This window comes from Arvicanthis niloticus, chromosome 5 (genome assembly GCF_011762505.2).
Source record: "Arvicanthis niloticus isolate mArvNil1 chromosome 5, mArvNil1.pat.X, whole genome shotgun sequence".
NCBI classification, from domain to species: Eukaryota; Metazoa; Chordata; class Mammalia; order Rodentia; family Muridae; genus Arvicanthis; species Arvicanthis niloticus.
In genome coordinates, this window is record NC_047662.1 from 56,326,642 (window position 1) to 56,352,180 (window position 25,539).

The 25,539-nt window shown below is 38.7% G+C and overlaps 1 protein-coding gene across 12 annotated transcripts in view; it reads left to right on the forward strand.

Annotated features, from left to right (window-relative positions):
* Caap1 (caspase activity and apoptosis inhibitor 1) overlaps nt 1-25,539 on the forward strand; it is a 97,150-nt gene that overhangs the window by 41,449 nt on the left and 30,162 nt on the right. Inside the window, exon 6 of one of the 12 annotated variants that reach the window (XM_034503950.2) lies at nt 9,649-10,973. The exons of 10 other annotated variants lie outside the window; for them this stretch is intronic. In XM_034503950.2, the coding sequence (XP_034359841.1) occupies nt 9,649-10,031 (383 nt within the window). In that variant the 3' untranslated portion in view covers nt 10,032-10,973. Of the gene's footprint in view, nt 1-9,648; nt 10,974-25,539 lie in introns of those variants that run through there. One more of the 12 variants, XM_076934668.1, reaches the window with a different exon arrangement.

Below are 25,539 nucleotides of genomic sequence, written 5' to 3' on the forward strand. Positions count from 1 at the left end.
TGGCCCCCATAGACTCGTGCTTGAACAAGCCTATGGGGCCCAGGGAGTAGATTGTAGTGGTTTGAATTATTTGGCCCAGGGAGTGGCACTATTTGGAGGTGTAGTAGGTGTGTCACTGTGGGCGTGGGCTTTAAGACCCTCTTCCTAGCTGCCTGGAAGCTAGTCTTTTCCTGTTTGCCTTTGGATGAAGTTGCAGAACTCTCAGCTCCTCCTGCACCATGCCTGCCTTGATGATATTAGACTAAACCTCTGATGCTATAGGCCAACCCCAGTTCAATGTTTTTATATGAATTGCCTTGGTGATGGTGTCTGTTCACAGCAGTAAAAACCAAACTAAGACACCTGGCTTCTTTCATGGAGAATGAAATTACACAAGGTTTGGTTCATACATTTTTGAGAAATGTCTAATTTTTATCTTTCAGTAATGTTCACTTTTTTTTGGATATTATATTTATGTTTCAGATTTTATTCTTTTACCCCATTCCCCCCACCACCCAGGACCCTCCTATCCCATCCCCCCTCCTCCTGCTTCTATGAGGATGTGTCCCCATCTACCCCCCTCACTCCCACCTCCCCACCCTCGAATCCCCCCCACTTGGTGTTCAGCCTTCATTGGACCAAGGATCTCCTCTCCCACCTATGCCCATCCTCCCTTACATATACAGATGGGAGTCATGGGTTTCTCCTTATGTGCTCCCAGGCTGGTGGTTTAGACCCTGGGGAGCTCTGGTTGGTTGGTATTGTTGCTCTCCTCATGGGGCCACAAACCCTTTCAGCTCCTTCAGTCTTCTCTCTAACTTCTCCATTGGGAACCCCTTGATCAGATCAGTGGTAGTAATGTTCACTTTAAGCATTTGATTCTGGGATATGTTTTCTAGGATGAAAGCCATATCCTTAAGGCACTTATTTCAGAGGCCACATAACAGGATTTTTCAGCAGATACTTGGATCTTGTTTGGTACACTAGGTACTTTTAAGTCAGTAAATACTTTCCACTTCTGCCTCCTGAATAGGTAGGACTACAGCTGTATACATTGCCTGTCTTAGAGGTTTCTTGTGCACAGGTGCATGTGTGGGTATATGAGGTGAGAGGTCGACCTCAGGTGTTGTTTTTCAGGTGCCACCCACCTTGTTTTATGAGACAAGGTCTCATTTGGAATGGAGCTTGTTAGGTTAGGTTGACTGGACAGGAAGCCCCCAGGGACTCACCTTCTCTGCCTCCTTAGTGCTGCGATAAAGGTGCATGTGCTACCATGACTACATTTTTTTTTTTAAACATGGGTTATTGTAGCGTGTAATAATAAAAAACAAGCTATGCTATCAGCCAACTAGGCACCGGCTGGCCAGCGGTCTTGGTCTGTTCCCAGTCCAGTATCGAGACCACATGTTTCCCTATTGCCAAAGCCTGGCAAAAGGTGCCTCTGCCTCTCCAGAGCTCTGAAAACACTCTCTTCTCCCTGTGGCTGGCTGCTACCAAACCCACTCAAGCACTCCCAAATTTCCTGTGGCTAGCTGGGGCACACTCTGGCAAACCCAGGCTCTGCCATGGTTACCTTTCCCTGGAGCTCAGTTTAATCACTGCAGAAGGAAACCACCAGACAATCTTAGTTTAGAATCAACAGATAACACAATTGCTTGGCACAGAACCTAGCATCCTAAATTTACCAACTATTCTATGTTAGAAGTCTTCCACTAGGATCTGCCACCTGAAATAACAACCTCTGGCCTACACCATAACTGCCACCAACCAAAAGGAAGTCCCCTCCTCCTCTTCCTCTCTCAGATGGAGAAGGCCCGCCTCCGCCTTGTCCAGTGATTGGCTTGTTGTCTTTATTATCTAATCAATTAGAAAAAAATTCTGCTACAGGTTATAGGGACCTAGGTTGTAGGGCTAGAACTTAGGCACCCATGTTTACATGGCAGTTTACCAGTGGAGCTATCTTCCAAGTCTGTGGCTGTTTCTGCTTGTGACTTATATTCATTAGATTTTTTTGAGACTTTTGGTTTATCAAAAGAGCACAATAATTGGTAACCTAATAGCAGTTGTCAGCCCTGAAGACATAGAGACTGAACAGGATATTTTCATGTATACAGGAGTATATGTGTATATACATATTGCATAGTGAATACATACATATATATACATATATATGTGTATATATATATATATGCATGTATCAACAAATAATGAAAAAGAGTTCATGAATCTGAAAGAGATTAGGGAGGGACATATGGGAGATCTTGGAATGAGGAAATGGAAAATAGAAATGAAGTCATTTTAAGATAAACTTTAAATGTAGTTTGGTTGTATCTTTTCAAGTCTTGGAATTGATTCCTTCATCTAACATACTGTTGTTTAGTGCTAGGCATTAGGGCTAAAGGGATGACTAAAATGCCACTGGCCTGGAAAGAACCTAAAAAAGGAAACAGGCATATACCTTTTTCCCATATTTACCTGTTCCTGACGCTGTATGTGTCCCTTTCTCCTGTTAAGACTGATGAGCTCTGCACTGTCAGAATCAGCTCTCTATTTGTGTACAGGTTGTATTCTCTGACAATATATATTTTTTCCATCTCATGCTAAACCATTCTCTTCCATTCTTGTGAACTGTTGTTACAACTAAGTCTCTGCTGACTACTCTTCCTGACTTCCTGTCTGCATTTGACCCTTTGATGGTTTTCCTTTTCTCAGAATTATCCTCCTTTACTCTTTCTTCTCGGTCTCCTCTTCTTGACTTCTAAAGAGTGTGTGGTCCAGGACTTAATCTTTGAACTTCTCAACATTCCATAGATGGTGATCTTAAGTAGTCCCAGGGCTGACTGGAAGAAAGCCCGGCTTGCTTTTAGCACTCGAAGTACTCTTGTCTGCACTGTTGGATTTTGCTTTCTAGTTCATAACATGAGACTTCTACATGTCAATTATATCTTGATCAAATGTTATCTTACCTGTCCAACTAGATAGCACCCCCACTCCTTCCATTTTCCAGAGCTTATAGCCCTCAGCTCCTACCTCAGCTTTCCTAGGAATTGGTGTTATGTTTATTGGGCTGTAGTTGAAAGAAATCATCATCATTTGATGACTGGCACTGTACTGCTCCCTTATGTCTAGTTCACAGCCTGTTTCAGAGTATTGATGGGAAGCTTTCAGTTGTGACTGGGTTTAAATACTTGTGATCCAATGTCTAAATCTGAGATTTGAGTTCATTTGTGTGAATAGAAAACTGTAGGTAAAACCAAAACCAAACAACTAAACAGTTCTAAATCTGTGATGCTACCCTAGACTACTGTTTGTCTCACCTCTTCTTGATATGGAACTGGTCAGCACTTGATTCCTACCATCCTTGCCTACCAGTTACTATTTATAACTTGACAACCATTTAGGGATACTCAGGTGTTAACTGGACTTGGTCCTTACTCTTAATGTTTACTTTGTAGTATTTTTTTATTTACATTTGACTATCTTCTTTAAATAGAGTGTTTTATTAGATAAAGGGTTATATATGTCTTTGGTTACTTTAAGTCTTTGATATTAGTTCATGGAAATTGGACTTAAGTCAATTATTTTGAATAAGTAAGTGGTTTTGTCTGTGTGTGTTTCTGTTTCTGTGTGCGCATGGACCATTGTGGATATTTAGGTTAGAGGGCAGCTTGTAGGTATCTGTTCTCTCCTTCCACCTGTGAATGTTGGGGATTAAACTCAGATCATTAATCAGCCTTTGTGAAAAGCTGTGATGGTTTGTATATGCTTGGCCCAGGGAGTGGTACTATTAGGAGGTGTGGCCTTGTTGGAGTAGGTGTGTTACTGTGGGCATGGGCTTTAAGACCCTCTTCCTAGCTGCGTGGAAGACAGTATTCTGCTAGTGGCCTTCAGAACAAGATGTAGAACTCTAAGCTCCTCCTGCACCATGTCTACTTGGATGCTGCCATGCTCCATGCCCAGGCATGGACAGACTATATCCTGAAATATTCCAGGGTGGTATAGTCTATACTTTCTGCAGGGCTGTGGGCTGCAATTCCATCATCACTGTGGATCAGGGGCTAGTATCATAGGCATCCATGACACCCAGATGGATGACAAGCTTTTGTAGAAAGGCCTTTTCTTCTCCTTTTCCTTTTTCCCCTTCCCCCTCTTCCCCTTCCTCTTATTCCTCTTCCCCCTCTTCCCCCCTCCCCCGTCCCCTTCTTCCCCTTTCCCTTCTCCTTCTTCCCTATACCCTTTCCCTTTTCCTTCTTCCCCTTCTTCCCCTTCTTCCCCTTCTTCCCCTTCTTCCCCTTCTTCCCCTTCTTCCCCTTCTTCCCCTTCTTCCCCTTCTTCCCCTTCTTCCCCTTCTTCCCCTTCTTCCCCTTCTTCCCCTTCTTCCCCTTCTTCCCCTTCTTCCCCTTCTTCCCCTTCTTCCCTTTCCCCTTTCTTTTCTTTTCTTTTCTTTTTTTTTTATTCTTTTCTCATTTGATTTTTACAGTACCAGGGATCTTCCCAGGGCCTTGCATGGGCTAGGCCAGCACCTGCCACTGTACTATACCTCTAACCCTTGGATTTTGATTGAAAAACTTCATTGTGGTTTCTTTGTGGGTTTCTAATTTTTCTTTGTGCTTAGGAATAGCTCATATTTACTTGCCTTCTCTGCAGTTAATTTACATTTTTGTGCTATTATCTTTTAGGTATTTCTCTCCTATGTGACTAGTTGCTTTTTGCAGGAATTTGTACAGCTGTGTAAATACTCCCTCTCCTAGGCTTGTCTTTTGGCTTAGTGTAATAATGTACTGTCGAAAGGTTTTACAGGCAGGCTAGCTTTTTATGTTACAAATAAGAACTGAATTAACTACAATATTATAAGCCCTTATGAGTGTTAATATGCTAATGTAACTTAAAATGGCTTTTTATCTTCGATGAGCGACATTGTGATGTCATCAGTGTTTTTGTGTTTATTTGTTTTTATTAGCTTTCCTATCTAAAACACTTATAAAAAAATCAAGTTTATGATATGAAATATTTTCCCCTTACCTAATTTATGGAACCTTGAAATTTTCAAGCAGTGAAATTTGTTATAGACTATAGTAAAATTGCATTTTCACTTTTCCTAATCTGTAGTACATACCCTTTTATCTACACCCTTGGTATGTTACTTGTGTGTGTCTCTCAGTGCATGCAGTTGGGAGATTGAACTTATAACCCTTGGCCCAGAAGTTTATTTTAAAGTGAATGGATATTGGTTAGTTTTCTTCTCCTTGGCAGTAAAATGTTTGAAGAACATAAGATGTTGTGTTTAATTATTAGATATTCAGCCTTTATGCTCTTGTTCCATGCTCATATGTGTAGCTCATCAGATAATGTAAACAGGTATTTCTCTGTTAAATCAGACTATTCACTGTCAGCAGTTAATTTGAGTAATGATTGATTCATATTTCTGTCTAGATATCGAGTCTAGATGGATTGGTTTATTATTTAAAACTTTTTAGTACTTGTGTTCAGAGTTTGGGCTATGAATCTAATGGGTAGGACAGAAAGAAGATAGCAAGAAAATGAACAAAAGAGAAATGGTGAGATCATGTGGGCCGGAGGACAACAGACTAGAATGTTATCGGCATGGAGTTGGCTACAGCATCAGCTGTCAGGGAAGGATGCTTAGGGAGTCCCCGTGCTCTTCATTACTTTTTACTCCTCCACATTCACTTTGTCTTCCTACCACTGCAGCCTAGCCAGGCTCTGAAGGTGCTTTAATCCTTTCCCACAGTCAGTTTGCTGCACTCTATCTATACTGTGTTTCTCTGAAGTGTGCTATATGGTCTGAATGTGAGGCATCACCATCTTGGAGGAGCAGAATTAATATAAGGAATATATTACAGGAATATATTACAGTCCTTATATTAATATAAGGACTCCTGGTTCCTGTGAACAAAGTTACTTTAATTAGTCTGCAGCTCCATAACATCAGCAACTTGGGTCCAATTTTTTTTCTTGATTTCTTTCCTGCACTGTTTTTGATTATTAGTCTTTAATAGTTTGAATTTTTATTCTCATTATTTTAATTGCATATTTGATATTTTAACTCAGGCTTATTTTATTTTTCTTGTTGGATTTTAATATCATTGGTTTATATCATGCATACATCAAACTTTTTTTAAAAGATCTTTAATAAAAATTGAGTAATTAACTAGACTTAAGTACTAGTGCTTTTATAAAGTCCAAATATGTGATTAGCTTACAAACTGAGTTTTGGGATTCTTAAAAAAATTCATGGTACATGAATATCTTTATTATGAAAAAAGTTTGAATGTAAATTTCTGAAAAGTAATTCTAAAGTTTTATTAACACATTATCTGTTCAAGCTCTTCCTACTTAATAGAATTTTTTCTATTTTAAATTTTTTCTTCTTGTTTTTTCCTGGTTTTGAGACCCCTGCTCCCTCACCCCCTTACACATACATACCCTGATCTCCCCTCACCTTCCACCTGAACCCACCCTCCCATCATCCTTCTTCTGGGGAGGGGCATCAAATCTCTACAGGATTAGGCACATCCTCTCCTACTGAGGCCAGACAAGGCAGTCTTCTGCTACACATGTGCTGGAGAGCATGGACCAGACCATGTGTGCTTTTTGGGATAACCAAGCACTTCTTTGAAAAGAATGTATAACTTTTGCTTTTTCTGCTTTTGTGAGACACAAGAACAAAAAGTCTTCATTCATTGTTGAGAAACATGGGAGCAAATTATCTTGGAAATGTGTACTCATGTTTACAGGTGGTGATTTTAAAAAGTTGAGTTACTGACTCTGCTGAAATGATGAAACTTAAGAAATAATAGAAAGGCTAAAAATGATTAATATCTTCACATAATGACTTCTACAAGTCACTTTTTTTTTTTTTTTTTTTTTTTTTTTTTGAGACAGGGTTTCTCTGTGTAGCCCTGACTGGCCTGGAGCTCACTCTATCGACCAGGCTGGCCTTGAACTCAGAAATCCGCCTGCCTCTGCCTCCCAAGTGGCGGGATTAAAGGCGTGCGCCACCACCACCTGGCAAGTCACTTGCTTTTAATTTGTAAAAAGTATGCATGTAAAATCACTTCAGGTTTGGTACCTGTGGTGTACTTATAATGGACAAATGTAACCTAGGAATGCCTCCAGCAATATTGTGTTGAGGATAACTCAAGTTACTTGAATTTGATAATTTTGAGTGTAAGCAGAGAACACCAAATTTCTTTAGTGATAGGACAGATGCACTGCTGTTAGAAAAGCACAAGTATAAAGCAGGGTAGCTTTGTCTATTTATATGTTTGAAATACAGTTTCTTGGTTTGTCCTTTGAGATGTTGGGTCTGAATATATGAACATTTTTACTTGAATCTTTGGTGGTGCTGACTTTATAAAGCATTTCATTATGTCAGTTCAGGGCAGAGTGACTCTTGAGCTATAGCTGCTTCGTAAGTAAGCCATATAAACAGGCTTTGAAATTTATTCAAATTAAGTGAAGTGTGTGTAGTTTTGTGCTTCTTAGACACAGCAAGGTGTTTGAAAGCTGTCTACCCGCTGAAGGGGGAAAAAGAGGATACAATTTGAGTATGAAATGTCCTCACAAACTCATGTGGTATATCCTTAGTCCCACATGGATGGTGGTTTGGAAGGTTGTAGAATTTTAAGTGCCCAGTCACTAGAAACAGGCCACTGGGAATTTATCCCAAGGAGATGTGTGTCCCTGGCCCTCCACCTGTTCCTCTCTTCCTGTTTGCCATGTAACCATGAACTGAAAGCTAATAAATCTTTCCTCTCTTCCATTGTTTCAGGTGTTCTGTCATAGTCTGATAGACTTTTAGTTCATGTTTCCAGGCCTGCTGTGAGACAGAGCATTGTGGCAATGGGAACGTGTGGCAGAAACCGTTCATGTGGTCGCAAGGCAGGAAGCAGAGAGAGGGGAGGGGGAGAGAGACAGAAACACTGGGGGGGGGGGGAGAGGGAGGGAGAGATGGGTGAGGAGAGAACAAACAAAAGGAGACAAAAACAAAGAACAGAGTATGATATCAAGACAAGATACCTCCTGCAGCATCCACCTTTGCAAACCATTCCCATCCCCACCCCCCTATCCCCAACTGTGTCGACTCTTTCTCACAATGATAGCACCCCCCTACTCCCGGAAGGTCAGTAACATTTTATATTCACTACTTTACCTTCTCTTCATTACTCTCAAAGGCTCATGGCCATTGTGTAATGCAAAACACACTTAATCCATTTTGGACCTCCCAAAGTCTTAATGGTCAACATTGTCCAAAAAGTTTAAGCCCAGCCCCTCTGAAGGGCTGCTCAGAGGGATCCTAGCCCTACTACACAATCCCTGGCTGCTCAAACCTCTCTTGGTGGAAGCCTTCATGACAGTGGAATTCATGTGTTCTGCACAGATGTTAAAGCATGATATCTGTTTGATTGTAATGACCCCAAGTCTTCTATGGGAACACTGCCTTTCTGAGGCTTCCAACAACACAGCACATGCTTTCTTATGCTTTTTTTTTTTTTAAATCTCAAGCTAGAATATTTTTATCAACCGTTTTGTACAACAGAAGGGTTATACATTTTGTTGTAATTATTTTCTTCATGATTGTAAATTCTTTTGGGGGGAAATATATAAAATGTTCTTTAGAGTCTACTAAAATTGGAACCTTTTTACACATTTTATTTGTGGCAACAAAAATAATATATTGATTGGTTTTCTACTTTAATTTTGGAATTGGAAGTGCCGTTCTAATTAAAATTATTTAGGGTAAGGTCAATAGAGTATCTGTTATAAAGTAAATGAGGTAGAATTGGTTTTTTCCTGTTCATTCTATTAACAGTTGTTTTCATTTGCCAATCAATTTCATTAATAAGGTTTCCTCACTATAGGAAAGGTATCAAAGCCAAAGGTTTGAGAATTAACTTTTAAATAATAACTTAAAATAAATTAGGGTAATAAATGAGTACTCAGAATTGTAAATGATATGCCCAGTGCCAAGGCCAAGATGGTACTGGAACATCATAGTCTTCATTTAGATTAAATTCTTGACATTAGAGTTTTGCAGTTATTATTAAAATAATTGTATATCAACTTTATTCATTTAAAATGAAGACCCATTTTTAATCTTAGTTATTATTAGCTTTGGATATTCTTTAATTTACTGAATTAGAACCAAGTGCTTGAAGTATAAGAAGATTTAAGTGATGTACAGTATACCTAGCTTCCTGATATTTCTCCCTCTTTCTAGCCTACAAAGCAAAGTGTTTTAAATATCCTCTAGGGTATTTCCCCAATAATGCTTGATTTAAAAGGATTTCAACATGAGCCTTGATTTTGTAATGTATAAACTTCATTGTAGTATAAGACATTATAGCATTTTAATTAGGATAATTGATCAAGGGAACTCCATATGATGGACTAAGTTTCCCAATGGTCTGTGTTTCATGGAGTTGGAATGAAAACTACTCTTGGATTTACATGAGATATAATTTGTTTTTCAAGTTGAAGCGTTAGGAAAGAAATGAGTGCAATAAGGATTACAGATGAACTTGGGCCTTTATGGGGTGGGGGTAGGTCAGGGCAGCCTCTTCATCATAAGTAGAAGGAAATGTTGACCCAGGGCTTTGGGTTACATGGTTCTCCCCCACCCCCCTTTTTTTTTGTTTGTTTCAGGCAAAGGGGAAGATAGTGATGTACTCAGTATAAATGCAGATGCTTATGACAGCGATATAGAAGGCCCAAGCAATGAAGAAGCTGCCGCCGCCAACGCCGCTCCTGCTGCTACTGCTGCTGCTGCTTCTGAGGTCCCAGAAAATACAGTCCAGAGTGCAGCTGGTCACATAGATGACCTGGAGAGAGATATTGAGAAAAGTGTGAATGAGATTTTGGGACTGGCAGAGTCTAGCCCAAAGGAACTCAAAGTGGCCACCCTGACTGTTCCTCCACCAGAAGATGTTCAGCCTTCTGCGCAGCAGCTGGAGCTTCTAGAACTTGAAATGAGGGCAAGAGCAATTAAGGCTCTCATGAAAGCTGGTGATATAAGAAAGCCAGTCTAGTTTTCTGACTTGAATATTATGTGTGTTTGAATGAAGCCATGTCATATAATTTTGTATCTGATGTTTATTTGGGTCTCATGTGATACTTCTCATGTAAAACTTACTAGGTAAACTCATCTTAGGCTGAAAGTATATATATTTTTTACTTTTATATTCTAGACTATAGATGAATATTTAAATTCATGACAAATACGATTGGATACCCTGGATATTTCTTTTAGTTAGTGTCTGTAAATTGATATCTTAAGAGCCAACAGGAAAGAGACAATATTTTTTTCCTTTGTTTTTAAAAGTTTTGGCAACAAACTCAAAAGCTTTAAGAAAGATTGACCAAGCATGTTTCTCTTAAGGCTGTATTTTTCAATAGAATATTAAATTATTGCTCCTAGATTTGTTAGCAGTTAAGAACTTTACTTTTGTGTATATATACTTTTAAGATATGTACTGTTGGAGGATTCCTTTTGTTGATGTGAATTTCTTAGCTAAAATTAATGAACTGCTTTGTTGTAAGGCTCAGAGATCGAACTTGCTTTAAAAGCTTTTTAATAAAAAAAAAATCAACTTAAGGCTATTTTTTTAACAATGTAAAGTTAATTTGTTCATGTTAAATTCCAGCAACAAGCCATTCTGACATATGTTTGGTCTTTTGTTCACATTTTTTCTTTCAATAAAACAAAACAAAACAAAAACAAAACAAATTTTCATTTACATTCCAAGCTATCAGGAAAGGGATAGTATGATACAGGGTTTTATTTGATGCCATTGTTAGAAGATCTGATGTATAGCTACATAAATCAAGATGATAAAAGGCTGTTATTCTGGATATGAAGACTTGATACTTTTCCAAAAGCAAAATTGACTTTAAGAACCTTTGATAAGTTGATGTTATAATTAAGCTAATTTTGTATACTTTTTAATAAACAAATTAGCACCTTGCCACAATTACAGATATCCTTTGCTTCATTACTAGTTATACTTGTTTGATAACAAAATACATTTTGATAGGGTCCCTTAAAATAAATGACTTTTTTCTAAAATAGAAATTTGGAGCTGTTTTTATATTTAATAGCAAATACTTTGGTATAACTTATTTATAAACCATGTTCTAGAGATGTAATATGGGAAGCCTCTTTTCACACAGTTTGCAGAGATTGTGTTTCATTTGCTGACTTAATCATATGTTGATTTTGAGAGGTTTTTAGGGACACAGAAGACATATTTGTGAACTATAGGTGTTACAGATATATTTATTGCTCCTGAACAACTCTTTAAATAATCCTCTCAGTTTTTGCTCTCTCTGAGTTTAATGAAGCATGGAAGCCTTTGTCACATGGAAGAGCCTTTGGAACTCTTAGGCCAAGAGACATGGCTATGATTTTAGTAGTAGTGAGTACGCATTCTTAGAGCTTCAGTATGAGTAAGCATCGGTTAGAGTGAAATGATTTTTCTACTCTAACCTAAATGTTAAAATAATGAAGCAGTACAGAATAACTATTACTGCTTACTAATTAAAAACACAGCAGTTGCATTTGTGTGACTAAATATACAAGAGTAGGAAAGGCTCTGGTTGCAGTTACTGCTATAAAGCCTTGAGGGTCCTCTTGAGTATATTCGCTATAGAGGAAATTTGAAGTAGAATATGTGACAGAACGAACCGGACATATTAAAGATTATTACATGCCTGCTTTAAGAAAGATACTTTTTTCCATGTTGATATCTTAAGAGCTTCCTGAAAATGATTGAAAATAGGAACTTTTGTATTAGAAATATGTTATAATGGAAAAATAACATGTAATTCTACTGCCACCACATAACCTCCAACTCGGGGACAAACTGAATGTCTCTAGGATTCTGAACATGAAGTAGACTGATAATGAAGATAAGTGTACAGTATCTTTATATGTGTAATTTCTTTGTTAAAGTGAGGGAAATCCTTGGGTGATATTTAACTAGTAATTAAGTTTTTAAAAGGCCAAAATTTTCATTTATTATCAAGCAGTTCAAACATGATTAGGAAGATGACTCAAATGTGTAGGGGGGGGGGGGTTGTTTGTTTGTTTTGGTTTTGGTTTTTTTTGTTTGTTTGTTTTTTTGGCAGGGAATGTTTCTATTATGGGGATATCACCTGGATTGTAGTTCAGGCTGGCCTCCATTTTACTAGCCTTCTGCCTCCAGTTACACCGTTAAACCTCCAGGAATGAATGGTGTGTGTCACCAAGTCCAGCTTTGACCCAGAACTTGAATGCTGTGTGGTAACTGATGATGGGTTCTCAGCATTAATGAGCCGTGGTCCTAAGTACAGTGTCCGTAGAATGCTGCCAATGCCATAGGTTTTCTAGGCTGGGTAGTATGGATCTTTTGTCAGAACTTGTTTTGAGTTGAATATCAGATCCTAGGTTATGGTCGTTTATCTGAATAAGGGAATTCTCCATAGTTTGAACAGTATTACAAATACAACTACAGTAAGATACGCACTTTTTATTTCCATTTTTAAACTGGACAATAAATGAGTGAGTCTGTAATTTGGGCAGAGTAAAGATGTTAAAATTTCTTAGTTCAATTTTTTTTTTATATAAAAAATAGGAAAAGAAACTTCAGTTACTCATTTCCTTGATTATGCCTGATTGTCTTACAAACTAAAAGATCAATACTTTCATTAAAATTTTATATTATTATTTTTTTTTACTTTTTTCTCATTTTACTTGTCAGTTTATTCCAAGATAGTATAATAAGTTGCAAGGGTAAACTATAGCTTGGTCATTTTAGTCAGCCAGCAAGTTGCTGCAAATTGCCCATTCAAAACTAAACAACTTCAGATGCAAAACAAGGCTCAGAAACACCTGACTGGACTGGGTTTAAGGCACTCAGTGAATCCTGATCATTGTAATTTTAGTAGCCAGTGGCACAGACTGTTCTCAGACCATTACACAGACCAGTTCTCAGTTAGTGAACTGTTTCTGGCTGGCTCAGTTGAGGGAGACTTGGCACTTGGCAGTTGTCTCCTTCCTTGCTGTGCATCGATGCTCTACATCATGTTCTTCGCCAAGTCTGTCATGAATTCTTGGTCCCTTTGCCACATCATGTCCTGACCAGAAATATGGTAGTCTAGGTGACTCTTTCCCTCCTATGCCATGTAGCCCATGTACTGATACCCTATGGAACTGTTGCCAGTAAGTGACCTCCAAAGCTATGGTGATGTTATTCTTCAAAACTATAGAGGGTAGTCCTGCTTCTGAATTAATGTCTGCTGTGCCTTCTCAATGTCAGTCATATCCTAAATTCCTTTCATGGTCCTTAATTCTAGTCAAGCAATGTTTTGCTTGCTAGGTTTATCAGTAAATTCCCCCATAGAGTTACTATAATTTTTAATCCCATAGTGGACCTTACTACTGATATGGTAGAGTAGGTCTCTGGGTTAATTACATTTATTTATCTGGATAGAAAATAGAAGATAAACCCAAGTCCAAGTATGTAGGGTCTTATTACATCAGTTTTAGGATAAATGAATGGGAAGAACTCCTCAGGGATCAGCTTTTTCTTCATATTCAAGAAGGGGTGGTAGAGAAGCAATATATCTGGTCCCAAGATGGTTATGCTCTTCAGACACTGGTAGCAAGACAGTACCACCCAGAACAGCATAGTTAGTTAAGTTGGCAGCCATCTTCCTATTTTTACATGTCATCTTATATTCAAGTAGACTTTAAAAAAATGATTTTCTGTTTTCAATTATATGTGTTTGTGTATATGTGAACTCTGGTTCCTGCAGAGTCTCTGGAGCTAGAGTTACAGGCAGTTAAGAGAAGCTTTCTGTGGGTACTGGGAGCCCAATCGGGATCCCTTTAAAGGGCAGTAGCTACTCTACTCACTCTGCCACCTCTCCAGCTCCAGTAGATTTTTTGAGATGAAAATTTTTAATTAAAAATCAATTTTACTAATTTTTGCATGTGAGACCTCACATTTAAGTGTAAGAGTGTGTGTGTGTGTGTGTGTGTGTGTGTGTGTGTGTGTGTGTAGTTCAGGGGACAACTTTTAAGAGTTACTTTTCTCCTTGCATCCTGTGGGTTCTGGGAATTCAGTTAGGTCTTTGGGGTAGAGGCATTTGGTTTTGCCCAGTCAGTCATCTTGTTGGCCAGAGGTATGGTTTTGCTATGTAGCCCATGTTGGGCTTATTTGAACCATTTGCTCAGGCAATGACTTGTGGTAGGCAGGCCCCCTGTTGCTTCATGTTCCTAAGTCCTGGAATTAGAGTCATGTGCTACCACACCAGCCCGAATTCTCCTTTTAAGTGAAGTGCTAATTATTACTAAGAAGCACTGAATGTACTTAATACTTAGTAATTAAGATGCATTGGTAGGGATGTTGGACCCTGGATAAAGCATCTGTCACACAAACATAAGGACTTGAGTTTGGATCACTCAAACCCATGTAAATACTGTGTATGTTTGACATCTGCCATCCAGCACTTGGAAGTTGGTGACAGTTGATCACCAGAGCATGCTGGCTACTTAGACCGTGTACAGGTGAGCTTTTGGTTCAAATTGAGAGGTCTGCCTCAGTTAAGTTAGAGAACAATGGAAGAATTCCATTGTTAAGTGCCAGCCTCACATGAACTCGAATACACATATCACGTACACACGCTTTACAAAATAGATGCTCTGTGATGTAATGAATATGAGTGCTAAGGAACAAAGCATCCAGATTCTGCACTGAGCAGCTGTGTAATCTTGTCCAAATAGCCATAAATGAGGGAAATAGTTAGCCATGTGTATAATTTCTTGCAGCTACAATAGTCTGTAACTCTAATATAGTACACCCTACAATTTATGAAACAGAGCTCTTAAGTTCAATTGTTTCTTAGCTCCTCCAAAGCACTTGTTACTTTGTTTCTTGCTACTCTTGGTATGAACAGCAGTCTAGTTGTGGTTTTTTTATTCTTTACCCAATTAATGTCTTCATTGTCAGAATCTCTTGGTATGTATACTGCACATAATTATTCATGTTTGACCATAAACTCTCTTGATTTTAACATACTATGTTATTATAAGTAATTTCAAGTTGAGGTTTTTATTTAATTGATTTTTTTCTCCTGCATTATTTTCCAGTCACAGTTTCCCCTTCCACATCTCCTCTCAGATCCTCCCTATCCAGCAAACTTAGTAATTAAGATGCATTAAGAAGGATGTAGAACCATGGATGAAGCGTCTGTCACACAAACATAAGGACTTGAGTTTGGGGTCACTCAAACCCATGTAAATACTGTGTGGATGTGACATCCACCATCTAGCACTTGGAAGTTGGAGACAGGTGATCACCAGAGCAAGCTCTCAGTAGAAAACAAATAGGCAAAGGACAGTAACAAAAACAAAGATAGCAGACTATAGAAAAAACACATGGACATACATGTAAAGATACAGGGACACACACACACAGAACAGAACTCATAAAAACACAAAATTGGAAACTACATGTACATGGTGGTGTTTTTTTCTCCTAATGCTTTTAGTGAAAAGAACAGTTTCTTTTTTTTTTGTCTGTTATCCTCATCTTTTTTTTTTTTGTTTTTTTTTTTTTTTTGTTTGTTTTTTGAGACAGAGTTTCTCTGTATAGCCCTGGCTGTCCTGGAACTCACTCTGTAGACCAGGCTGGACTCAAACTCAGAAATCCGACTGCCTCTGCCTCCCAAGTGCTGGGATTAAAGGCCTGCGCCACCACCGCCTGGCTGTTATCTTCATCTTAACTACTCAGAGATAACCACTTTCAAGTCTTTCACTGTCTTGCAGTATTTGTCTCTATATCATGAGATACCGTGATTCATATACTGTTCTCTGATATTTCTGCTCTAGATGATGCCTGTTCCTCTATTATGGACTATGGAGATTAAACTTTAGTTCCTATACCTTTTCCCTAAACACTCACCTCCCTTCATCCTCATACAGACAATCTCACTTCTGCTAACGTTAGCATTTGGTATTTACATTACTTTGTTTACATAACTACTCTATTGCAGGATGATGTGACATGCATATCGTATTTCCTTTTTGGTCCAGTTTTTGCAATTATTTTGGAGCTAATATGATTGCCTTATTGCCTCTCTTTCTGTGGGTTCTGTATAGCAGACACTAATTTAGACCCAAATATAAATCTGAATTGGATTCAGAGACATATTGGATTATCTTTCTTCTTTTCCCTTTACTTTTTGGCATTTTGTAGGGAGATGATTGGTTGGTTATACCTCCATTTTGCGAGCAGTCTGTCTTTAGTTTTTGCTTCCCATTTTGATGACACACCTATTCTGGTAGCTTCCTTTTAAAGACAGCATGAGCAATATAATGTTTTGGTTCATTGATGTAACTCAGTATGGCACAGTTCTAAACAAGCCTCACCAAGACTTTATAAGGAAACGAATATAAAATTGAAGTCATCAGAAGCACCATACCAATGCCTATCAGCTTATTCTGAAGCTCTTAAGAGTCCATTTGTCACCTGATTTTTGATCTCCAATGTGTATTGTGTCTGTTCCTTCGGAAGCTTTCAGAGTCTGATCTTTTGTCCCCTTTTCTGCAATTGCCTGATGAAGTGTCAGGGTGTGGATTTTTGTGCCATTCAGCTCTTGGAAGCTTTTAAAGTATTACTTCTTGGGTAAGTGTTCTCTGTTGTGGCCTTTTGTTTTGCTGGGTTACCTGATTTAAAATTCATTTTCTTTCTTACAGTTTTCAACTTTTTCCTTCACCTTTCTCACATACTTTTCAATTTTCTTTTCCAGTGTTCTCTGTAGTAAAGAAAAATCACAGTTTTAGCTTCCTAGAGATTTTGCTGCTGCTGTCTGGTGAATATTCCCTTTTTAGCCTGACATGAAATATCTGTGGCTATAAGGTTCCCGAATGGAACCTGTGTCCTGGTTGGCCATGTTGGTCGAGCTTGGACCTCAGCTTGACCTTCATCTTAGGAGAGTGGCCTCTGAGCCTCTCAGGAGCATACCAAGGCAGTCATATGAGGTACACATATGTAATCATTATCAACGTCCTTTGTTTATTTTGTGCTTTTAATGTTTGAACTCTAATATGTTGTGGGGAATTTCTTTTCTGTGGAGCCTCCTATCCCCATTCCTTCACACCCTATAAGCTACCTTTTCCTTCTCCTTCAGAATCCAGTCTTATTTAGTGCACTGTGGGTCTCTGGTACCTAAAGGCATCTCTCTGAATTTTCTTCTTTGATTTTACTGAACAATTCTTTGCATCTCCATTGTTGTCTTAGTCTCCTTTTTCTAGGCACCTACTTTAAAGGTTAGGTCTTTTCATAGTGTCCCAAAGCTCTACTGTGTCCCATTCATAGCTTTAAAAGAATGTTTGTAATGGGCTTTGCTGAATGGTCTGGTTTTCCCACATTGTCTTCCAGCACTGTTTTCCACATAATCCATTCTGTTGTTGAGGCTGTCCATCCGAGTTCTCAGTTACCTGACATATTCATTTCCAGCATCATTTCAGTTTGCTCGTCTTCAGCAGTTATAACTAGCTTTCTTGAATTCTGGTTTTCCACCTTGGATTAGCCGACACATTTCACTTAGCTTATTGTTTTTTGTCTCTTGAAGTATTTTTTATATACTCTTTGAGATGTTTGAACATAGTTAAAATCATTCTTTTAAGGTCTTTGTCTGAAAGATTTTCCACAATATTACTTGGGAGCAACTTTTGAGGGTGAGAGTTGTGTACATGTTCCTGTGCCTGTTCGTGTGTGTGTGTGTGTGTTTATGGGTTACTTTTTTTCCATCCTGAGACTTGTATATCTGAACTACTTTGTAAAGTGCATTTTTCTTTTGCTCTAATAACATTTCTTCTTGCATTACAGGCATACACAGTGTTCTGGAGGGGGATTAAATTGTAAGAGGGCTGAGCTGTTGGGTTTTCTTGTGGAACTGGTACTGGAGGTTGCAGGTTGCATCCCTAGTTTTATTATGAGAATCGACTACTGTGTGCACAGACACTATCCAAGAGTCAGCACACTCTTGGCTGTGTTCTTCTGCACTTTTGGTGTGCTCTCCAAGGAAGTTGTCAGTTAGAGCAAGGAGATCATGGGAAGCTGGATGTATAGTAAGGAAAGCCTTGGATCCAGAGGTGCAGGGCCTGTCTGGGAGATCTGGAAAACAAGATTCTGAAGGAGAAGGAAAAGGCAGCTTACAGGGTGGGGAGGAATGGGGATAGGAGACTCCACAGTAGCGAGGCAGCAAGCAGGTCTTTTGATTATAAAAATAGAAACTGCTTCAGATTTAAAACCTATTGTCGGGGCCCCACTCGACCAGCAAGGAAGACACGAACAACCGGATCCTTCTCAACAGCCTTTATTGTAGAAGCACTTCTTCATTATGCAGGGGACCCCCAAGTGCCCAGGGCGAGCTGCTTATGTACCCGCAGCCCTGGGCAGGGAAAGCGCGTGGAAGTGCGCGATTGGTCAGAATTGCAGTGCTTCATTAGCATATCCCACTCGGGAGGGGGCAATTGGTCAGGATTGCAGTACCTCATTAGCATATCCCACTCGGGAGGGGTTGGCGCCAAAACTGAGTTGGCCCAAAGGTGATCGAATGCGCAGTGCACTTGTTTACCAGTAGATCATACCGAAAGCGGGCACCATCTTGACCAAACCGGATCGGCCTGGCGGCCTACATTGCCATCTTGACCAGCCGAGTCGGGTCAGTGGCCTACAACCTATAACTTTATAGATTTAAAAGGACCAATATTTTAATGTTACTTTGAAAAATTAAGAGACTAGAATCATTGTCTCTAAAAGTATGTTATTCTTTATACTTGATTATTTTAGTATATTTTCTCTGTATAGAATATGTTTATATTAAGTTCAAAAAAGATCAAGAGATCTTGTAATAGATTTGTCCTAAGTAAACACTTTTAGTGTGGGATTTTAAAATAAGGCTCAATTTCTTATGTAATATTCAAGATCAACAAACTAATATAAGTTTATATTACTGCCTATAATGTTTGTAGGCTTTTTATAACATAGAAGGAAAACTAAAGGCCATCCAAGCAAAAACATTCTCTGCTTAAAGAAATTCTAGAAGCATCAGAAAACGTGACATACTTTTTAATCTCTATCTCTTAGTGGGAAAGATAACTTCAGAATGATTGTTTTATTGATAACATAGCTTTTTGCAAGATTTTGCCATTAGTTAATGTGGAATAAAATAATATATCAATAACACTAAGATACCAAATTATAATTTGAATATGGGGACTTTTACTTATGATATAATTTTATTTCTACAAAAAATTTGCAATGTATAGAAAGAGAAAAGGCATTTATTGTGATTCCTTATTTGCAGCTAAATTTAAACATTAAAATACTGCATTTTCTTGTCAAATTTCGTATTTATAGTTCTTCCCTGCTATTTACATTAAACTATGTAAACTGAGTACTTATGTATTGTGCAGGGTGTTAAAAAGAGGTTTTTGTTTTGCACTAGTTTATCAGATTGTTCCTCTAGTCACTGGGGAAAAACCGACCAACTAAATATTGCATGGCTGCTTGTGGAAGACACTAATCTGCCTCCAATTGTTGTAATGCTTGTTCATACAGTTAACATCACTACCCACTTTAAGATTCATCTTTCCCTTTCGGTCTGTAGGTGGGAATTGTCTGACTTGAAAATCTGTTTTGTCAGAATATGAATTTTAGTCTATGTGTCAAGAAAAGCTCATGTGGCTTACAGGTTTCTCTGTAGAGTGAATGAGAATGCATCTCTCCCAGTTGCAGACTCTGTTCCATGGACAGTGGACAATGTAAGGTCTTGGTTTTCAGGACTCCACTGCTTTATGAAAGAATGCTAATTGTTTTCTAAAGCTTGATAGTCCTTAATGAAGTATAAACATGTTGTTGATAGTCAGCTTTGAACCTTCAAAATTAACCTTTAATTAAGCATATTGTTGTGAAATTCAGGAACTTTCAAATTATAGTTTCTCTAACGGTAAATATGTAAATCATCAGTGTTGAACACATTTTATTGCAAATTGGTTTGAAATTACTGGCCTTTTATTTCTGAGCAGTTTTTAGAAAATAAAATTTTGGACTGGTTTGTCAGTGTATAGAGCTTATCGAACTTTGTGAACAGGAGTTTAGGGGGATTGAATTGGCCTGCTTTGAGGCAGCCCTTTCTGAATAGTTGTATTGTGTGCTCTTCCCCTTTCTTCACCCCACTAGTAACTCCTTTCTTCTATATTTTCTTATCTTTCACTTTTCTTTTTCCTCGAGATAGGATATCTCTCTGTAGCCTTGGCTGTCCTGGAACTCACCCTGTAGATAAGGCTGGCTTAAACTCAGAGATCCTTCTCTGGCTCTCTGGTGCTGGGATCCAAGGCATGCACTGCCACCTATGCCACTGCTGCTGCAGCCGCAGCCACCACCACCACCAACCACCACCACCACCACCACCACCACCACCACCAGCACCACCACCACCACCACCACCACCACCACCACCACCAGCACCACCACCACCACCACCAGCACCACCACCACCACCACCATCATCACCATCAGGCTCACTTTTTCTGCTTAATTGGTTATTGAAAAAAAAACCTTAATATATACTTATAAATGAGTACAGACCATGCATGTCCTTTTGGGTTACCTCACTCAGGATAATCTAGTTGTATCCATTTGCCTGCAATTTCATGATTTTTTAATAGCTGAATAGTATTCTATTGTGTAAGTGAACCACGCTTTATTCTTCAGTTGAGGAATCCAGTTTCTGGCTATTACTAATAAAGCTGCAGTGAACATACTGGAACAAGTGTCCTTGTGGGATGGCATCTTTTGGTATATTCCCAGGAGTGGTATAATTGGCCTTGAGGTAGAACTATTGGCAATTTTCTGAGAAACTGACAGATTGATTTCTAGAGTGGTTGTACAAGTTTGCACTCCCACCAGCAATGTTCCCCTGGCTCTACAACCTCACTAACATGGGTTGTCTCTTTATGTTTTTGGTTTTTAGCCATTTGGGTGGGTGTAAAGTGAAATCTCATTGTTGTTTTGATTTGTATTTCCCTGATGACTAAGGACATTGAACATTTCTTTAAGTGCTTCTCAGCCGTTAAAGATTCCTATGTTGAGAATTCTCTATTTAGCTCTGTACCCCATTTTTTAATTGGGTTAATTGGTTTGTTGGTTATCTAACTTCTGGGAGCTAGGGGGATCTTGTGGAAGAGTTGGGAGAAGAATTGTGGGACTTGGAGGGGATAGGAATTCCATAGGAAGATCAACAGAGTTGACTAACCTGGACCCTTGGGGCTCCCAGAGACTGAACCACCAGTCAAAGAGCACACATGGGCTGGACCTAGGTTCCCTAGCATATATGTAGCAGATGTGCAGCTTGGTCTTCATGCGAGTTTTCCCCAACAACTAGAGCGGGGGCTGACCCTGACTTTGTTACCTGCCTGTGGATCCTGTTCCCCTAACTGGGCCACCTTGTCTAGCTTCAGTGGGAGAAGATGTGCCCAGTTGTGCATTGACTTGATGTGCCTGGGTGGATTGGTACCCAGAGGTTGCCTCCCCCTTATCAGAAAAGAAGGTAAAGGGGTGTGTGTAGGGGGAGTGGGACTGGGAAGAGATGGGGGGTTGTGGTTGGGATGTAACGGGAATAAATAATGGGGAAAAAAACTTTGTTGCATTCTCAATTTGTAAACATTAAGAAAGGGGCTGGGCCGATAGCTGGGTGAGGAAGAGGATCTGAGTTAGCTCCCCAAAGCCCATATTTAAAGGCTGGTTGTGGTGGTCCATGCCTGTGATCCAAGTGTTGGGGAGGCAACTCTAGGCAGATCCCTTAGGCTCTCTGACTAGCCAGCCTAGCCTAGCCTAGTCTAATTGGCAATCCCCAGACCTATGAGAGACCTTGTGTTTAAAAACAAGGTGAATGAGTGACCTCTGGTTTCCACATACCTGACAATATATGTGCATGCATACTCATACACACATGACATCCACAAGGACCTTCATAAAATTGTTAAAAAATAATTGAAAAAAAATTAAAGTTGTTATGAACTTAAAAACTTGTCTTTTAAATTTTAGACAGAAATTTTATAATAATAGAACCAAAACAGGATTTAAAAAATGTATTACATTTATTTGTGTGTGTGTGTGTAGATCAGATGACAGCTGGTGGCAGTTGATTTTCTCCTTCAACCTTGGGGGGATCGCTCATCAGACTTGGTGGCAGGTGCCTTTACCTGCTGAGACATCTCATGGGCTTTGAGCCTAGGAATACATTTTTCTTTTTTTAATTATGCACACTAATGTGTGAGTGTGGGTCTGTGCACTTGAGTGCAGTGCCCACAGAGGCCAGAAGAAGATGTCTGATCCCCATGGAGCTGGAGTTACAGACAGTTGTGAACCTAACTCTGGTCCTCTGCAAGAGCAGGCTGTGCTCCTAACCACTGAGCCATCTCTCCAGCACTCATGCTTGTTTTGTTTTTTTTGTTTTTGTTTTTTGTTTTTTTTTTGGTTAGCTGAGATCTAGTTTCAAATATTGCATTTAATTGGTTTGTGTGAGTAGACTAAACTCATTTTTAACATTTATTTTGAATTGCAGTGAACAAGCTAAGATTTTTTTCAGCCCACAACAATCATTTCAATGCGTGTACTCAAATGTAATTCTTTGCCTTGTATCTATTTCCCACAAATGAGTTTTAGTTATCAAAAGTACATGCATATTCATTTATATTGAAGCAGAAGATTTTTTTGGAAAAGCCTTGTTATTTCCTAATTTCTTTGAAGTATTATGGATTTTTGTAACTTACTTGGACAAAAGAGAATACTTTGGGCAGAATCCCATCTAGATATAATTTAATAGTTGTAGTGCTTTTCTTATTTGTAAATTATAATATGTTAATTAAATTAATGGTATACAAAAATTTTCCCTGAGTAAACCATACAATGATGTGTATCCATACACATATTGATTCATATATGAGACTCCATTTACCAAGTATATAAGAAATAAAACAAAAAAGGCATGCTACAACCTGGAGAGAAAACATCTTCACAAATAAAACCAAGGGGCTGGTTGGGATCCTTAAGATAGCAAGATATCCTACATATAATTAAGAAATTACAAAGTCTTAGAATTCTAAAACATTTGCTAACTATGATTGCTTATTCCTCAGGTTCAGTGAATGTTGCAGGTGAGAGGTGTTGGGAGATACACAGAGGAAGCACACATAGCAGGGAGAGGTGACATTTGGTAGTGAAAGATGTGACAGTATGACGATGGTGGTTCTTGGAAAGAAGCAAAGGCAAACAGCATTCCACAGGAATGATAGTCACTCTGAGTATCATAACATGAATCATATGATAATTGATGTTTCTAATGATGAAGTCAGTCTGCAAGAAATGGGAGCAATTTTGGCAAATAGATTTTGTTGTAAAAACATAATGTTGTGGAGACTTTATTCAGGTTTCTGTTCTTGATTTACTAGGTAAAAGCCTCAACCTCAGGCAACTATTTGAAAACACATTATTATACACATTTACATATATTTGGATTTGAATTGAGTCTTGGTTGCAATCACAGCCTCTGAGCTTGCTGGAAACAATGGGATTCTTTTTCATTGAGACAATAGAATGTGCACTTCTGGTACTTAGTCCCTTGATGTCATTTAATGCACTTGTTTATCACTGAAAGCTCCTAGAGACCCAGAACTAGTGAACTGGGTTTGGTGCTTTCCAGGTACAAATTAAGACAAGCATTGTGGCTCAGCCATTAGCTTCAGCACTCAGGAGGTAGGGACAGGTGAATCTAATTTCAAGGCCAGCCTGGTCTGCATAATGAGCTCCAAGAGAGTCAGGCCAGACAGTGTGACCCTATCTCAAGAACAAAACAGAAAACAGGGTTAAGGAGATGGCTTAGTGGTTAAGAGCACTTGCTACTCTCGCAGAGGACCCAAGTTTGGCTTCCAACACCTATGTGGTGCCTTACAACTATCCTTAGCTTCAGTTCCAAGGAATATAATGCCCTTTTCTGACCTTCTTAGTTACCAGGGATACAGGTGATGCACACACATACACACAGGCAAAACATTTATATACATAAAATCTCAAAAGAAAATCAATGCTCCCTTTAAAAAAAAAAAAAAAAACCCTCCAAATAGGTGGGGTGGGGGTGGGTAGTGGGGGTGAGGTGAGAAGGTTGGAATGGGGGAGGATCTCTATGAGGGCATACTGGGAGGAGAGGGAGACTGATATTGGAATATAAAGAGAATAAATAAATTTTGAAAACCTCCAAATAAATAAAGGTATAAATTCAATGAAGAGCATCATTAGAAATGACAGGCTATTCAATCTAGCAGATAAGTGACAAAGTTAACAAATACTGCTTACAACTCTTGCTCTCACCAATATTTTTATCATGGAAATACTTGCTATTATAGGTCTGGTGTTTATGATGATATAAATAAGACCTTTGTGTATGTGTGAATGGTTTGGAAGCCTAGAAAAAGTGAAATTTCATAATGCACTTTTCATGTAATAAGTATGGGCAGAATACTTTATTTGTAAGAGTTTGTTCACACAACGGTTAAGTAATCATATTTTTCATTAGCCATGAGTTTGCTGTCTTGGGCTTTTAACAAACATTCTATCAGTGCATTGTTTTAAATTTGGGGGCTTGTGTTATTTTGAAATGGACAGTCCTTGTGCATGTTTTTACAGTGGTCCCTGTAGGCATTTAAATCTAACAGGTCTGAGCAATGGTTATTTCAGGTGTGTGATAGCACCTCAGCAAAATAACAAAAAGCACAAGGAACTTAAAATACGATTTCCATGTTCTAAATTTGTCCATTCTTTTATAAAGGGTGGAGTTATAGAGAGGAGAGAACTTCAGATTTTTATGTTTAATTGCACTAACAGCATGTGTTGACAAGTCATAAATAACCCACTCGGAGGGACTAAATAAATTGGTTTCCACCAGCAGTGATTCATCTTCTGTCTTTCATTGCCATCAGGCTAAGAGACAGCTTCTTTCTGTCTGTTGATAGGGAAAATATTTGATAGTTTAACAGCCCCGTTTCTATTCTTATAATAGCAATCTCACCTTCTGTAGCAGTTACATTTAAAATATTTAAGTGCGGTAATTAAATCTCGTTGTTCTTTTACTTAAAACTTTGCAAATTTATAACTGCTCAGCCTGGCATTTTTGCAATATTCTGGTGGAGTCAAAGTGCATTGGGCTAGCAGTGCTCCTTGGTATATCTCTGTTACTTTAATCCTCTCCATTTTGTTGCTATGCCATTCACATATGTAAAGTTAATTCTTAGAGGTGTATAGCTCAGTGGCTATCACAGAATTATGGTTTGTCATTATCTAAGTCCAGAAAATCATCATACTCTGAAAAATATGCATTTTACTGATGAAGGCATTTCTTTTTTTTTTTATTTTTTTATTGAATATTTTATTTACATTTCAGATGCCATCCCCTTTCCCCATTCCTAGAAAACCCCTATCCCATCCCCTC